Raw genomic sequence first — 16,173 nt, 5'->3', positions numbered from 1 at the left:
TAAAATTAACCAAAACGTAGCAGAATGTAAAAAACAAGTCCCTCTACTTGAAAAACCCATTTTGTATTTTTAAAGCAATTGTTTAAAAATATTAAGAAGCGGACCGAAGCAGGAAATAAATTATAGAGAGAGAGAGATAGGGAGAAATTTAGGAAAAGAGATAGGGCGATAGATCTATAACTGTATCTAAGCTGTTAAGAATCCTGCTTTAATTTGAATTTATATCATAAAATTACACACAAAAACACCAACAAAAAAAGTATACAAAAAAATTTATAAAAAATTTGCTAAAAAAAAATTATATGTTTGATGTTTGCTTTCAATGAGAATCCATAAAATTGATTTTCTTTGCCCGTCAGCCGGTCTTCGCTGAAGTTGATAAGAAATTATTCGAGATTCATGTGAACTTGTCGATTATGCAAAGTTGGTTTTGGTTTTTTTTATAAATATTTTTTTCGTTGGTTGTATGTTTTGGGAAACCCCATGGTCCAAAATAACCAAAATCAAAAGTGCGTCATCACTTGATCGGCGATGGATCACGAACCGCAAACAAGGCCTTCGTTGCAACATCGTTAACATCCGCTAATTGTCATAGCAATGAAAATAACGAAAGTTCAGATATATCTGCCAGATTCATTCATATCTTCAGGGTAAAGTAGTTGGCAAGTTTCGAGATCTTTTTGGATGGATATACATAGATAGATGTGGGCGCCAGCTTTTCGACCATCAATAATTCAGTTAAGGCCAGGTCCGACATGGGCAATACCCCCATCGAGCTCCCGGTCGGAGGCCGCCTTTCATATTGATGGAGCTTTAATTCCCCCATTCTGTCCATCTATCCGTCCATCTGTCCACCGGCTCTTTCTCTTTGGTGACTTCTTTCTCTCAAATCTCAAAGCGACGTGGTGCCATAAAATAGTTATTAAAACTTTAAGTGGTGTGTTAAATTGCACATAAGATATCTCGGGTCATTATTTACATAAGCTGGTTAGATATAAAATAATATGATAGTTGGCATGTATAACTTACGAGGGGTCTTAAACTTGGCAGAGATTAGAAAATGGTTTGCATTAAAAGTTTGAAGCAAGTTTCTATTTTGGGATTTCAGTATTATATTTAAATATTTAGAAAATATGAAGAGCTGCAATATTTAATATATATAAAATGATAGCTTAAATTTAAAAGCAAGTTTCTATTTTGGTGTTAAAATATGACAATATTTCAATGAAGTCATTAGAAGGAATATAGTTTTAAAGTGATAGTTCGACCCTAACAGCCACTATTCCTAGCTATAAAAGCTCCTTTCCCTCAGATCTTCAAAGGATCGGTATATCATGGAATAATTATATTTCCACCATTACTATTCCTCTTTATTTACCTTTCTATGAACCACTTAAATTACCTAAGCTCGAAATCAAACTTAATGGAGTGCAAACAGTGTGTCAGAAGGCGGGCGTTGACGGCCAACAAAAGCTGCGGGAGAAACACAGATCACAAGAAAGGCCCAATGACTTACATTTGTAAAGAGCCAGCCGCACAGCCGAAGGAGAAAGTGAAATTTTGCATTTCTCAGTCTCAGCGACAAAACAACAACCTCAATGGGTCTGGGCCATTGCCATTGGCGGTGGTGAGAGACCGGAGAGGCTTGGACCGGACCGGACCGAAAGCCAAGCTCAAGTTTAAGCCACCAGACACGCTTCAGTCGGGGTTTTAAGCTCGACACAGGCGAACGAACGGTCTAGAGACGCGGACGCGGCTAAAACCGCACGAAAAACGCACCAAAATCGAAAGTGACTCGCGCGCGACTTGCATTTTCAAGTACTGCCTCAAAGGTGAATCGAAGGCGGGGGGCAATATACCCATTAATGTTGCATGTCATCATGTCGCCGGCTAGCAAACACCTCCGGCTTGGAGCCCTTGTTTACCTGGCGGTACTCGTAATGCCCGGACTCTTATGCAATGCCATCGGCAGCGATGATGGTGAAACTATGCAAAAATACGCCAATGAATCACTCGTCAAGTCGGAGGCGGACGTAGATGCTCCCATTTGGTCACAATTTCTCGAAGATTACGTCTTGAGGTGGGTGTTACTGACGGGTGGGTGAAGTGGCCAATTCCCTAAAAAAATTATAACTCTTTTTAGCCAAAGCAGTAGTCATCGCCAGAGTAAGGATCTGCCCTATATGGGCGGAGAAATGGGTATGAATGGCCCATTAAATTACCATTCCTCGGCCTACAAACGACCTGGAAACAACATCTACATCACCCGCCGCATAGGTGAAGCTGTAGAATTGGAGCCTCATCTACGTAAGCCCGTCGAGAGCCAGAGTCCCATCGTCAATCCCCAGTTTCGTCCAATGACCAACCAGATGCTGCATCAACAACAGCAGCAACAACAGCAGATGCAGCAAAGGCAACAGCCTGGTTTCCTGCAGCAAATATTTGGCTTTGGTGGCAGTTCTGGTGGCGGAGGTGGAGGGAATGCCCCACAGCAGCATTTGCGACCTGTATCTCTACAGCAGCAGCAGCAACTTCCACAACAGCATCTGCAACAGCAGCCGCAGCAACATCACCCGGGCGGAGGCAGCAATCCGCCGACTACTTTCCGTGCCGTTTCTGAAAACGATCTATATCTTTTAGGAGCTATTGAGAAATTGGTCTACAGAGTGGGTAAGATGTTTTAATATCCTCTCTCCGAGATCCAGATTCTATAAGCTAAAAATCCTCTTACAGATTACCTAGAGAGCAGAGTGAGGCGGTCGGAGCAGCTTATCTATTACCTGATGGCTGGCAACAACCAGAAGGAGGTAAAGGATCCATGTCCTACGAACTTCACCCGGATCAGCGACAACTGTTACTACATCAACAGCCAGCAACAAGTGAACTGGAAGACGGCTAACTCGGCCTGCAAGGCTCTTAACTCGCACCTGGCCGAGTTCGAGAAGGTATCGGAGAACGAGGAGATAATGGCCTATCTGCTGAACCAGCCAGCTCACCGGGGCAGGGACTACTGGCTTGGCGGACTTAACCCGGGTCTGCTCTGGATCTGGTCCAACTCTGCAAAGCCTGTTAACCCAAACACGAATCTCACTTCCATCGCGATGGCTCAAAAAGCAGAGAACTCTACTGCTTCCAATTTGGTGGACAGTTCGGAGCAGTCGACCGAGGAGGCAGCCGGGGAGGATGTGCTCAATAATACAGTGCAGATTGAGGGAAAGGGTCGCTGTCTTCGACTAAGCTACAACGCGGGAAAGCACAGCTATGTGTACTTCGGTCAGGAGTGCACGTCCCGACACTACTACATATGCGAGCACGAGGACAAGACGTTGGACAACAAGATCAAGAAGATCACCCGCGCGCTGAGGCTCCTCGATTGAGGATGGGATTCAATCCGATCCGAGTTGGCCCTCGTATGTGATACTTCTAGTTACCTGTAGCCATATATTTCGCATAATTTCGAATGAATTTATTCTTGTGTATTACACAGTTAATATTTATAAATATTTATACACTTAATAAACATAGAAAATAGTGTTCAAAACAATTTAAGGATACTTTGTTCTTGCACAGCAGATTAAATAATTTTACCAACGAAAAACCAAAAACAGTAGAAAGCGAAATCCTTCCGGCTGAGCCGAATGAGTTGCCACTTAAGCGGAAAGTATACACAGAGATCGTAGCTAGTCCGGGTATAGGTAGTCCTGCAGGATGTTTTGAAAGGCAATCTTGATCTTGCCGCGGTCGCGTCCGTTTAGCTTCTGGATATCTGGCAGAAGGCTCATTAAAAACATGGCATCGGGATCGGTTTTGCAGTCGCACAACTCCACACCACCGCCACTCCCGTTGGCCAAGGATCCACCACCCGAATTATTTGTCTCCACTCGCAAAGGGAGCCCTGGCGGTGGCGCTGGGTGATGTCCACCATGAGAATGGTTGTGCCGAAGGTAGCTGCCTCCATTTCCACCGCTGCTACTAGGCATAATTGTTGTGGGCACGGCCGCAGTAGAGGGCGTAGGTAGCTCTGCTTCTGAAGAAGCTGCGCCTACGGCCACCCCACCACCAGCTCCTCCTCCAACTACTCCGCCGCCACTGTGTGTAGTCGTGCTGACGAGATCCACTGGCTTGGAGAATGTGGGTCGCACAAAAGATATATTTGAGTGGGTTGCCGTCTGCGTTGTGAAGTTGACTCCTGCCACCGATGCGGTAGGAGCCTGTAACTCCTGAGAGCGTGGTCGAATTCCACCTCTCAACTCGTCCTGGTAGCCCCTCATCTGCAGACGCCCCAAATGAAGTCGGGTCGACTGCGGCTGATGATGAGCGTAGCGCCGTTGGGCCTCAATCCCCGCCGCCGTAGAACTGGAAGTTGGGGCCATTTTGTGCAAGTCGTGATCCTCGTGATCATCCTCCTCCTGTTCCTGTTCGTAGTCATCCACCGGCTCCTCGCACTCCGACTTAATATCATTGCTGTCCAACTGGTTGTGGAAGCGATTGGTTCGCTGCTGCTCTTCCTCCATGATATCCTCCAACTCGGAGTTGTTGTGTTCTGCTTCGTCGAAGTAGTCCAAGTAGTTATCTAGCTGCTGATGCCCCTGGGGCGACTGATGTGCGGACACAGACGGCTGGCCGCCACTGCTACTGGCTGGGATCACCGCTGAACGCTCTCGCTGCATGCGATTGGACAGGCTTGATAGATGGGCCAGAGCATCTTGCACCTGGGTGTCCAGCGATTTGGGTTGCTGGTGTTTCTTTCGGAGGTAAGGGTGCAGAAAGAACATGCATTCGAAGTAGGACCAGCATGGCGGCACCTTTTCTTCCAAGTAGTTGGTGTACTCGCGACGGAACGAGATGCGAAGATTGGTCCACTTGGCCAAGCTAGCTCCAGGGTTCTTCTCGAGCTTCAGGTCTACCTCTCGCCAAAAGTTCTCGACGTAGGGTCGGCAGAAGTAGTACTTGTGCCGCGGGTTGTAGATGGCTTCGTCCCGCTGGACAATGTCCACCAGTTTAAAAACATCCTCGGTTAGCCAGCGGGATGAGCTCCCGCAAGTGGCGGTCGGGTTGCTGGTTACAAATTGGCTGCCACCGAAATCGGTGGTCATTTTCACCGACCTTTTTGCGACCAAAAATAGTCTGCAAATTCAAAATCACCAAATACTTTTGGTTTTGGCCATAACTTTTGCAAATTATTTTATTGTTTTTCCGCCGTGCGGACTAGTGTGTGTAAGTAGGTGTCTGCCAGAGAGGCCAGGTGGTAAAATCCAGAAAAATACTAGAATATACCTAAAATAATTTTCCAACGAGAATTTCCTCGAACCCACCAATAATCCATCAAAGATCAATGGTCATTTCCTTATCAGTTGGGAAATATATTTTCTTTTACATTACGTTACAAACTTTGCACAACATTTTATGTCACGAATAACTAATAATAAACTAACAGAGTATTTTATTATTTGCGAATTTTCAAATCTAAAAGATCAAATCAAGAAAGCAAGACATTGCGATTTTTCCTGAAATAGCGTCCAGGTTCGTGTAACAAGTACTAACAAGTACACACTCTAGGTTTGATGCTTAATCCACAGGTATGGCGGTAAAGGTGCAATTTGAGATTGGCCACACGTCGAAGCTGATCAGCAAGGAAACAGTGGGTGAGGACCCGCAATCCTTTACCCATGATTGGGAGATTTACGTCCAGGGCGTGAATAAGGCGGACATAAGCGCGTTTGTAGAAAAGGTTGTGTTTGTGCTGCACGAATCCTTTCCCAACCATAAGCGCGGTAGCTGTCGAGCTTCCAATCTTTCATAGATCCGAATTTTGATTCCTTCACTTTGCAGTCTTCAAGGAACCTCCGTATTCTCTCCAGGAATTTGGATATGCCGGCTTTTTGATACTTGTTGAGATACACTTTCGCAACTGCAATGATCCTAAGATAATAACGTACCAGTACGATTTGACTTTGCATACTACGGGGCCTCCGCAGCATCATGCTCAAGTAAACTCTCACATCTTCGAGGCCCCGTCGGAGGAATTCAGGGCCAAGTTGATGGACGGAGGTAGTGTGCCGGTATTTTTTGCTGAGGCAACTGAGGCAACCTTAAACAACGAAATTGGAGTCGCCAAACGCAAGGGTGATTCTGCAGACACATTGACAGATGCCGATCTTGGGGCAGGAAAGAAGCACAAGTCGGGAAATGAAGACCCTGCTGAAAGCAAAGCCTTCTCTGCAATTTAAGATAATTTAACAATTTAAGGATACTTTGTTCTTGCATAGCAGATTAAAAAATTGTGACAACAATTGAAAGAGAAATCCTTCCGGCTGAGCCGAGTTCCCATTTAAGTGGAAAGCATACAAACAGGTCGTAGCTAGTCCGGCTATAGGTAGTCCCACAGGATGTTTTAAAAGGTTATTTTTATCTCTATTTCTATCTAGCCAGCGGGATGAGCTCCAGTAAGTGGCAGCCAGGTTGCTGGATACAAATTTGTTCCCGCCGTAGGTGGTAAAATCCAGAAAAATACTAGAATATACCTAAAATTAATTTTCCATTAAAGATCAATGATAATTTAATTATCAGTTTGAAAATATATTTTGTTTTAATTTACGTTATAAACTGCATACAAAACTGTATGTCACGAATAACTAATAATTAAATAAAAGAGTATTTTATTATTAGCGAATTTTAGTATTTATTTCAATGAACTCTCATTGTATCTTTTAAAAAGCTCTGGTCGCACTTACTGCAGGCCCTCAACAAACTCTGGATTTTCTGTGTGTTTTTCCAGAATTTCGTTCGAATCAAGGAAGCAAAACATTGCGGCTTTTCCAAAAATAGCGCCTAGGTTCATGTGAATGCCCCAATCTGCGTTGGTACGTAAATAATTCATCAAAAGCCAAACCCAAATTGAAAAACATGAACGGGCGAAAGCTTCCCTATTGGAAAGGGCACAATGCGGTGGCACACATTCGCACACAAACAATAACAGATTGCTTTCCAAACAAATCATAACAAAATACGTGTTCCAAAAAGGATAATTGTGACAAAACAAGTGGTGTTAATCATTTTGGATAATCTAACAAGTACACTCCCTCATCAGCTAGGGAAAATTGTACTTGAATGAGTTCGAGTGAGGACGTGACTTTCTTGAGGACGCATCTTCCCATCACGCATGCACCCTAAGTACCTTAAGAAAACCCTTAATTCAGCACCTGATCATTTATTATATACATATTTTTAACTATCTCTACATTAAACGATTCTCTAATGTTTATCAATTTTGGCGCGCTTACCTTTTTTTCAGCAGACGCTTGCTGGAAACCGCCTAGCAGAAATTTAGGTTTGATGCTTAACCCACAGGTATGGCGGTCAAGGTGCAATTTGAGATTGGCCACACGTCGAAGCTGCGCAGCAAGAAGACACCTCATCCGCAGTCCTTTACCCATGATTGGGAGATCTACGTCCAGGGCGTGAACAAGGCGGACATAAGCGCGTTTGTAGAAAAGGTTGTGTTTCTGCTGCACGAATCCTTTCCCAAGCCGAAGCGCGGTAGGTGTTAAGCTCCTTAGCTTTCATAGATCAGTATTTTAATTCCTTCGCTTTGCAGTCTTTAAGGAACCTCCGTATGCCCTTCAGGAATCTGGATATGCCGGCTTTTTGCTACCCGTTGAAATACACTTTCGCAATCGCGATGATCCCAAGCGAATAACGTACCAGTACGATTTGAGCTTGCAGACTACGGGGCCTCCGCAGCATCGAGTCCAAGTAAAGACTCACATCTTCGAGGCCCCGTCGGAGGAATTCCGGGCGAAGTTGATGCGCGGAGGTGGTGTGCCGGTATTTGGTGCTAACGTAGCCACCAGCAATATCGCTCGAACCCTTTCCCCCAGCGTGGCTGGAGCTGACGCAACTTCGAACAACGAAATTGGGGTCGTCAAAGGCAAGGGTGGTTCTGCAGCAACATTGACCAATGCCGATCTTGGGGCAGGAAAGAAGCACAAGTCGAGAAATGAAGACCCTGCTAAAAGCAATGCCTTCTCTGCCTTGTTTGGCCCTCCCATAACAAAGGGAAGTGCCTCCGCCAATAATCTAGCCCCGGTGCCCGCTACCAAGCACTCACCTGAGGGCAAAAACTTGCCGGGCGGAGGCGGTGGCAAAAGTGGGTCTCACGACGGAGGTAAAGAGAAGACCAGCAAGGAGCGCGACAAATCTAGTGGAGGGGACAAGCCACGTGAAAAGGACAAAAAGGATCGGCACGGCCGCGACAAGGACCGAAAGTCCAGCAAATCTGGCGACAGCAGCAAGCATGAGCATAAAGAGAAATCCAAAAAGGATAAGACACGAGACAAAGAACGCGATCGTGATCAGAGCTCTAGCAGTACGGCCTCCTCCGCGGTTGCAACGGCTGCTATCGCAGCTGGCGTGACAGCGGGATCCTTGGCAAAGCACACGGCGAGTCCGAAACCTGGAAAGCCCACTGAAATGAGTGCCCCCAGTCCCAAAAAGACAGCAACTGATTCCACTACCGCGGCACCACTCGCATCGCGTTCCAAGGAACGCGACGAGCACAAATCGGGAAAGTCCGAATCAAAGGACAAGGAACGTAGCTCAGGCAAGAAGTCAAAAAAGGATAAGAAGGACAAGGATAAAGATCGGGACCGCGATCGGGAAAAGCAACGTGATGAGCACAAGGACAAGCGACTGCCAAAGGATGATCGAATCGGCCAAACCGATAGTCCGGCTGGGGGGAATACTCTAACTGTTTCTCAGCAATCCCATGTAGCTGTCACAGGAAAAGCCACGCCCACTTCTGTGGGAAGTAATAGCAGCAGCAGTACGGTCTCCAGTAAGCACAAGGAAGATGCCACTGGTGGAAAACATCCTGAGAAGCCAACGGAATCTAAAACGGACAAAGGTACCAGCAATGGCAATGCTTCCGAGCCAAAGAAATCGCACAAACATAAGAAAAAGGATAAAAACAAGGATAAGGACAAAGACCGTAACGATCGGGATAAAGAAAAGGACAAGGAGCGCGATAAGGATAAACCAAAGGAGCGAGAAAAAGACAAGCAGCAAGCAATAACCACAGAGAAGCCATCACTGACTGAGCCATCGCCCAAAACCGGGGGAGCCAGTCCTTCCACAGAAGGTGCGGCCACAGACAAGACCGTGTCCAGTGCCAATGCCAGCAACAGTAGTAGCAAGAAGGAGAAGCACAAGAAATCCAAGGAGAAATCCAGTAAAGATGAAAAGCGGCCACGAGATGCAGCGGGCGACAAGGATCCGGATGCTAAGAACGATTCTAAGCAACAAGCACAAAGTAAGGCGCCCAGCAACTTGGATCTCAGCGATGTGGACTCCGCTCAGTCGGCACCCGATTTAGCAGCCACCACCGCACTTGCCGCCGCTGCAGCAGCCACACTCCAGCACTCAGATAGCTCAAACAGCAGCTTCCCCGACTTGCCAGCGAGAAGCAGCATAAACAGTCAACAAAAGCCATCGAAAGCCAACACAGGATCGGGAAAGGATACCAAGCCGGCTGGAAACAAAGAGCATAAGGCTAAGTCCAAACAGAGTGAAAAGGCTGGCAACAAGGCGGAAAAAGCGGACAAGCCGACTGAGAATAAGTCGGAGAAAATGGAAAAGCCTGAAAAAGAGGAAAAGACGCGCAATCGTAGAAGCTCACAGAACAGCAACAATGGCGGAGGCTTCATAGAACCTCCAGTAAAATCAACAAAGAAGGAGCCGAATAAGGCGCCTAGGGAAAAGTCTAAGTCACCCTCTCTGCGGCCTCCGAGGGAAACCAATTCTTCGGGACCAGGTTCTGGATCGGGAACTCCCAATGCTGCATCTGGGGGCTTCCTGCAACCGCCACAATCTTCGCCAGGCACCAATCATACTGGGGCTGTGGGAGCTGCGCCCAACATGAACAACCACAATGCGAATAATAGCGGCCACTCACCGGCAGATATTAATACTCCCGCTCAGCTACAGCTGCCGACGGAGTATCTTAGCGAGCTGCAGGAGCTTCACCACAAAATCATGACACTGCAGGACAACGAGGAGCTGCAGCACGTGGTGGAAATGATTGCGGCGACTGGCTGCTATGAGATCACGCACAAGACGTTCGACTTCGACCTGTGCAAGCTGGACCGCAGCACAGTGCAGCGGCTGCAGGAGTTCCTAGCCACGTCGGTGTCGTGACATGGTCATCTGGCCAATAGCAACACATCCAACGCCACTGGACAGGCTCTCTACAGCTAGACGATGCACAAACCCCTCATGCACACAACCAAATCATTAGGCTTAGAGTTAGAGTTGTAAACCAAAAGCCAAGTAACCGGGCTTAATAACAGCCTCAATTCCTCGATTCCTCTCCCACACTAGATCCTAAGTTGTTGGCCCTAAGGGTTCATGAAATCCAAAACATTTCGCTCATGGAAGCACCAAAATCGACCTTTAGTTTCTGAGACTAATTTAGTTTAAGACGTAACTTCCTATGTTCATTTGGTTTCCTATTCGGTTGTAATTTTCATTACTATTTTATAAACCTTTTTTTAGACGTTGCTTAAAATAAAAGCGCCTTTAATTTATTGAGTTTCGAATAAATTACTACTTTTGTACGATATTTCCGTACTTTAATATTTTTTTTTTTAATTAAATTCCCATGAAATCATCTAATACGTTGTCTTAAGTATTATAGTTCACCTATCTAAGTGCAGGGAGATTTCTCGACCGAATTCTCTCGACAAATGTATTCTTACTTATGGGCGATTTTAGTCCCGAATAACCACTTGAAAGTACAGTAATGAACGAGTGTGAAAAGCTCGCATCAGCCTTGAAATATATAAGATATGTATGGATAAACCAAAGGATGAACATCTAGTTTACTAAGCACATATAGTATGTATATACGCGAATACGAATTTACGCAAGCTATTAATTTTAACCCATGATTTTTGTACCAGGGCTTATGCCCTCCTCCCTGTTCACTGCAATATGCGTATAAATTTATCGTAAACGTCTGTGTACGCCAAGTTAATTTCAAATAAAAGTACAGACATATAGAAATACAATATATAATACTACCCAATAAGTACTACCAATGCATTACATTTTTTGTTCACTTGACATATACAAAAGGAATACTTTATTAACACAATATTATCGTTGATTAAAGGAACCTATATTACAAACTGAGTCAGACTAACTTCTAGAGAGACAGTGACGAGCGAAGTCTTTGGGATAAATTAGAATACAAAATATTCGTGCGTTGGCTGTTACTTGGACGCCGTGCAAAAATCTATTCGAGTTGATTGCTTAGCACTTTACAATTGTTTTGTGTGGACTAGAGAGTGGATTTGTGCCTCCGGATTAGTCGCGGCAATAGCAAAACTTGCGCAACTCCGGATCACGATCGTAAATACATCTGGCCTGGTTGCCATACTTGTTGACCCTTGAAATATCAGTTAGTTTCGTGGTGGCACTGAACGTTTGCAGATTGTAGGCCACACTGGCCTCGTAGAGCCCATTTCCGGGCTGCGTGACTACCTGGAGCTGGTACACCTCGTCCCGAACCAGGGTCTGGCCGGTCATATCCGCCAGAAAACCGTCCTTATCGCTGTTGGTCTTGAACTGCAACAGTTCCTTGTGGGGCTGCAAGCGAAGCGCCCAATTGACACGAAGCAGCTAGAAAAAAACGGATTAGATGAATTGGACGAGGTACTATGAATAAAACCAACCTGAAGAGGAGCACAATACTGACGCTGTCCATCTGTGGCCAGATTGATGGCATCCACTATGCTCTGCGCTGTTTTGAGGATGATCCCCGTATACCTTGTGTCGTTTAGCTGCAGGGGCAACCAGTTAAGGCAGGCGCACCAGTGCGGCTCTATATAGGCACTGGCACAGGATCGATTGCTTGGAATGGGTTCAAACAACGATATGGCACGACCCTTGGCCAGATCCGAAATGTGTATTTCTGGCGTAGTGGGTTCAGTTTTGAGATTGTTACTCTCCGCTAACAAATCCTCTCCCCCTGCACTTTGTAGCTCTGTTACGGGTAGGAGAGTATAGTTATTTGAAAAATTATACTTTCTTTTATAATTACGTATTATATGCTTCAGGGTGGCATGTATATCGAACGGCGTGGTCAAGCGTTGCTCATTTGCCAGGAAGTTGTTGTACTCCTGTGGGAAGCGTTTCTTGAAAGACTCGGGAAACGCAAAACTGAAAAACGGTAGACGCTCCTCTTGCTTTCCTTGAAGTGTGGCTCGGACCTCGGCAAATCGATTCCCATGATCGGCCATCATAATAAGTATGGTGTCATCCAGCAGCGAACGTTCCTTGAGCGACACCAGCCAGTCATGGACATCGTCATCAGCAGCGCCAATTAAATTAATTGAATCATGTGAGAGTCCACCATGAAAGCTGAATACAAAACGAGGCGTGTCCCGATACTTTAGCATAAACTAAATTGGACAAAATAATGGAGAGTAAGTTTAAAAAAGAATATAATTTACATTTTGCATCTTGGTGCCTTACATTCTTGGTGTACTCTAGCATAGTTATATGATCCGGCTGCCGACCAATGCAGTTGGGTTGGCTCTCGGCAGCCATGTGCTCTGCCTGAACATAGTAGGTTCGTAGGTAGTGATCGACTGGCTGTTGGTCGAACCCCGTCATCCTGTAGGTGAATGTTCCCACGTTTGGCAGGTCTTCGTTAAAAGAAGTCATGTAGCCGAGCCGAGCAAAGTCCTGCCAGATCATCGGGTATGAATCCACGCTGCCTGCTCCAGAAAATCGCTTTCGCGTCTCAGGAAGTTCCAACTCTGTAAATCCTGTAAGTAGTGGGACCAAAGCCTGAGGAGTCCCGTCTCCTACTATATTATAGCCCTTGAGCACAGTGGCACCTAACTGTTGCGTAAGATATTCGTAGGTTTTGGGAAGTTTTCTGATGAAGGCATTCCGACTCAGGGAATCAAAGCCGAACATAAGAACGTTATAAAACGAAGCAGTTGGAACATCCTGCATTTGTTGTTGCGCCTGGGCCACTGCTTCCGGAGGCAGAACAGCAAGATTTGGTGAAAAGTTTGCGGACAGAGGGCGTGGAACTGTATCACGTATCCCATGGGCCATTCCAAGCCAACTAAAGTACATGAAAAGAGTTAACTATTTACAAATAATGAAATCTAAAGGATGAATCACCTTTCACCGTTGGCGGAGCGGCAAGCCACCTTGACAAAATCGCTAGCTTGAAGGACATAGGGCTCCTTCATGCGCAGAGTCCTGCCAAAGCGCACCTTGTAGTCAGTTTTGCGAATGATGTCCGTATAGGAACAGGTCACATCCTCGTGATTGGCAGCAATCTCTGGTCGCACGAAACAAATAGAGTTCTGCGACAAAATAAAATGTGTTATCCATGGAATTTAAATGTTTCTTTAAAACTCACTTCACACATCACCCAGTCCAACCCTTCCCCACAGTTTATTCGCTCAACCGGCTTATAGAATTTCATGATATCTGGATTGTCCAAGGGAAGATGAGGGTGCCGGCAGTCCCCTTGGTTGATCACCGACCGGATGGAGCGTTCAATTATTTCTCTTTATCAGAAATGCAAAAGCAAATACATATCATAACAAATACATACATAAATATATGTGTATAATTATACATACATTTTATCGCTTTTATCCAAGTCCGATTCATTGTTCACAAAATAAACTGTAATCAGGCAAATACAGATTAAAAATCCAACACCAATTTTTTGAACAGTTCCTCGGCGCAAAAAACGCATTTTGAATAGTTTTTTTAAGCTGCAGAAGATATTTGAGAAATAAAAAATGTTGTAGACACGTGCAATCCCATGACTTTATGACTGTAATCTACAATCAGTGGACTCACTGCTTTGCCAATTCGTATATTTGGGAAGAACGAAACTGCAGAGGGGCGAGGGAATGGTTCCTAATGTATTTTTGTGGCCTTTACGTGCATGGTTTATAAACAAAAACGAACCAGCCGCTCAGCTGGTTGACTGCAAAAAATGAGCCAAAAACGACATGGATCTTTGCGGATTTCGGTCACACTGGAAGGAGTCCAAATGTATGGTTGGCAACGGTGGTTGTTTTAAAATTAAAAATTCCATATCTAACTGCACCTTGTAGTTATTAAAAACATCGTATACATATATTAAGATATCCTACCCCATAACATAAAGGTATTTCGTACCAGAGCGACTTTTGAATAAACGGATCTGGATTGTTATACTAAAGCTCCGTTCAAAGTTGGATTTCCTCATTTCTTTTTTTATTATTTCCCTCGGAAAACATGACTTAAATGAAACAACGGTTCTTGATTTTATTACATTTGATCCAAGTTGAATTAGTCCTTTATTCCTAGCATAGCATCGGCTAATTTTACGATTTCATTTACCATACAATGTAGCTAAAATGAAGAAAATGGAGGAAAAATTAAAATTTTGAATACTGGGCTTCGATGCAGGATTGGTTTATCTTAAAAATACTTACACTTATCAATGGGTCCGCCCAGCTGATCATCATCGTCGGGCTCATCAAAGAAGCTGTCGTCCATCCCGTTGTCCTCATCCATCTTCATAAAATTCATGCTCTCCAAATTTCTCAGTTCAGCTTCCAATTCCTCTCGCCTACACTCTATAAAGATATCGGCATCACTTTTGCTTTTGTTCAGCAATTTTTCAGTTTTAGCTGTATGCGTTTTAGGCCGATAAAATAATTGCGGCTTTGTTATTGTTCTTATGTGGTGTTTGGAATAGGCCATGGTTGCCTCCCATGATTTGAAGTCCTTCAGCCTGGCCATTTTGTATTCCAACCTTCTTATTTCAAACTGCTTTCGTTTCCTATCCAGAAACAAAGTCTCGCGCTCCTTTCTTAGCAAGGCTCTTTCTTGCAGTTCCTGTTTCTCTACCTTTTTTTCTATTTCGGCCTTCTTATCCTCTTTACTTTTGAGACGAGACTCTTCCTGGCAAAACTTCTGCAGTGTTCCCAGCAGGGAACCAAACATCCGACGGTTCCGAGCTCTTGACTCAGAATCAGTTCCCTGAGCTTCGACCACTTCCTTTTTGGATGGTAATTCTCTGATTACTCTGGAGTTTATCCTCGGCGGCCGTCCATCCATGTTTTCTTCGACGGGAAAGCGGGGCGGCGCTTTTGTATCGAACATCCTCCGCTTGTCTTTAAAGGCACCTCCCGGTCCGTTACGTGGAAACTGACGGTCACGTTCCCTATCCCTGTCTCCATTATTGTCGATCTTCTTTCCATCTTGGTTGTATTTGAATTTCTCCGTCCTGAAATTGGAAATTATCATTAATTGCATTAAATTGGGGAACATGTTTTGTACCTCAACTGGCGGCCGGAAAAGCGTCGAATGTTCTCATTTAATATAAGTAGGGATTGTTTGGCGGTGCTTAGTTTTTGCTCCAAGTCATCTACTGTCGATAGACCCGAGTCATTAACCATTATTTTAAGGCTTCTGTGTATGCTTTTACAAAATTCTTAATACGGCACACCGATTTTCGTAAAAGTAAACTAGAGATGAGAGTTTACAAATCGGGTGAATGCGATAGTATGAACCGTTGGTATTTGGGGTTTATTGATTAAATACTGTAATATAAACAATCTTAAGAAGCTGTTATTTAAATATTTCAATAAATGTCAGAGCTTTAATAAAATAAATGAATTTATTTTTAATCCTGAACACTAGAGTTTGTCAATGAGAAATAATTTAAGAAATGTATGAAAATACCAAAATAATACCACATCATCAATGCTATAGGTAGCCGTTCTTTGCAGGGGGTTTTGAAGTACCTTTATTAAAATTTCCCTAAAAGAAAATCGTGGAAGATCTAATAGAGAAGGATTTATTCCAAATATATTTTGGTCCGAATTTTTTCAGATATATTTTAAACAGATACAATTTGTTTTGAATTTTTTTTTTTTGAAACTTTAGTTTAAATAAAAATTAAACTTGTTCAACATTCGGGATTTATTTAGGGAGTCGTATATTCTTTTCGAAAAATTTTAAACTGAAATAATTTTAAATCTTAGAAACAAAAAAAGATAATTCATTTAATTGAAATGATAATCCTTTCAAACTGTTTAATTAAAGATTCCGATCCTATAAAATATCTAAAGGTATCTATAAAAT

At 44.1% G+C, this 16,173-nt stretch overlaps 6 protein-coding genes and 1 long non-coding RNA gene across 8 annotated transcripts; 3 read left to right on the top strand and 4 right to left on the bottom strand.

Moving 5' to 3' along the window:
• The first annotated feature begins 1,282 nt into the window (after positions 1 to 1,282).
• On the top strand, positions 1,283 to 3,459 carry LOC108122047 (putative uncharacterized protein DDB_G0274435). Its single transcript, XM_017236491.3, has 3 exons — positions 1,283 to 2,080; positions 2,144 to 2,670; positions 2,734 to 3,459. The coding sequence occupies exons 1-3, from the start codon at positions 1,866 to 1,868 to the stop codon at positions 3,375 to 3,377; spliced, it is 1,386 nt and encodes a 461-aa protein (XP_017091980.2). The 5' UTR covers positions 1,283 to 1,865; the 3' UTR covers positions 3,378 to 3,459.
• On the bottom strand, positions 3,445 to 5,235 carry LOC108122046 (uncharacterized). Its single transcript, XM_017236490.3, has one exon. It carries the CDS (start codon positions 5,094 to 5,096, stop codon positions 3,681 to 3,683), a length of 1,416 nt encoding a protein of 471 aa, XP_017091979.2. The 5' UTR covers positions 5,097 to 5,235; the 3' UTR covers positions 3,445 to 3,680.
• An 80-nt stretch (positions 5,236 to 5,315) lies between these two features.
• On the top strand, positions 5,316 to 6,305 carry LOC138926609 (protein AF-9-like). The gene is made up of 3 exons (XM_070281375.1): positions 5,316 to 5,523; positions 5,580 to 5,774; positions 5,833 to 6,305. Exons 2-3 carry the CDS (start codon positions 5,582 to 5,584, stop codon positions 6,228 to 6,230), a joined length of 591 nt encoding a protein of 196 aa, XP_070137476.1. The 5' UTR covers positions 5,316 to 5,523; positions 5,580 to 5,581; the 3' UTR covers positions 6,231 to 6,305.
• Positions 6,082 to 6,456, bottom strand: LOC138926610 (uncharacterized). Its single transcript, XR_011443189.1, has 2 exons — positions 6,353 to 6,456; positions 6,082 to 6,219 (listed from the first exon to the last, which is right to left on the bottom strand). It is a non-coding gene; the product is annotated as an uncharacterized lncRNA (long non-coding RNA).
• A 257-nt stretch (positions 6,457 to 6,713) lies between these two features.
• Positions 6,714 to 10,626, top strand: ear (ENL/AF9-related super elongation complex transcription factor). Of its 2 annotated transcripts, none has more exons than XM_017236487.3 (3): positions 6,714 to 6,863; positions 7,298 to 7,539; positions 7,598 to 10,626. In XM_017236487.3, exons 2-3 carry the CDS (start codon positions 7,353 to 7,355, stop codon positions 10,192 to 10,194), a joined length of 2,784 nt encoding a protein of 927 aa, XP_017091976.2. In that variant the 5' UTR covers positions 6,714 to 6,863; positions 7,298 to 7,352; the 3' UTR covers positions 10,195 to 10,626. The 2 variants fall into 2 exon arrangements, with proteins under 2 accessions (XP_017091976.2, XP_070136897.1); XM_070280796.1 differs by having other exon boundaries at positions 7,295 to 7,539.
• Positions 10,627 to 11,100: 474 nt separating this feature from the next.
• LOC108122044 (uncharacterized) lies at positions 11,101 to 14,032 on the bottom strand. Its single transcript, XM_017236488.3, has 8 exons — positions 13,894 to 14,032; positions 13,668 to 13,805; positions 13,442 to 13,592; positions 13,198 to 13,385; positions 12,535 to 13,138; positions 12,101 to 12,461; positions 11,733 to 12,043; positions 11,101 to 11,679 (listed from the first exon to the last, which is right to left on the bottom strand). The coding sequence occupies exons 2-8, from the start codon at positions 13,784 to 13,786 to the stop codon at positions 11,365 to 11,367; spliced, it is 2,049 nt and encodes a 682-aa protein (XP_017091977.2). The 5' UTR covers positions 13,787 to 13,805; positions 13,894 to 14,032; the 3' UTR covers positions 11,101 to 11,364.
• Positions 14,033 to 14,337: 305 nt separating this feature from the next.
• Pnn (desmosome associated protein-like protein pinnin) lies at positions 14,338 to 15,573 on the bottom strand. Its single transcript, XM_017236150.3, has 3 exons — positions 15,367 to 15,573; positions 14,517 to 15,313; positions 14,338 to 14,433 (listed from the first exon to the last, which is right to left on the bottom strand). The coding sequence occupies exons 1-3, from the start codon at positions 15,483 to 15,485 to the stop codon at positions 14,414 to 14,416; spliced, it is 936 nt and encodes a 311-aa protein (XP_017091639.2). The 5' UTR covers positions 15,486 to 15,573; the 3' UTR covers positions 14,338 to 14,413.
• Positions 15,574 to 16,173: the final 600 nt, after the last annotated feature.

Source organism: Drosophila bipectinata, chromosome 3R (assembly GCF_030179905.1).
Source record: "Drosophila bipectinata strain 14024-0381.07 chromosome 3R, DbipHiC1v2, whole genome shotgun sequence".
NCBI classification, from domain to species: Eukaryota; Metazoa; Arthropoda; class Insecta; order Diptera; family Drosophilidae; genus Drosophila; species Drosophila bipectinata.
This window is presented reverse-complemented; position numbering and strand designations above follow the sequence as displayed.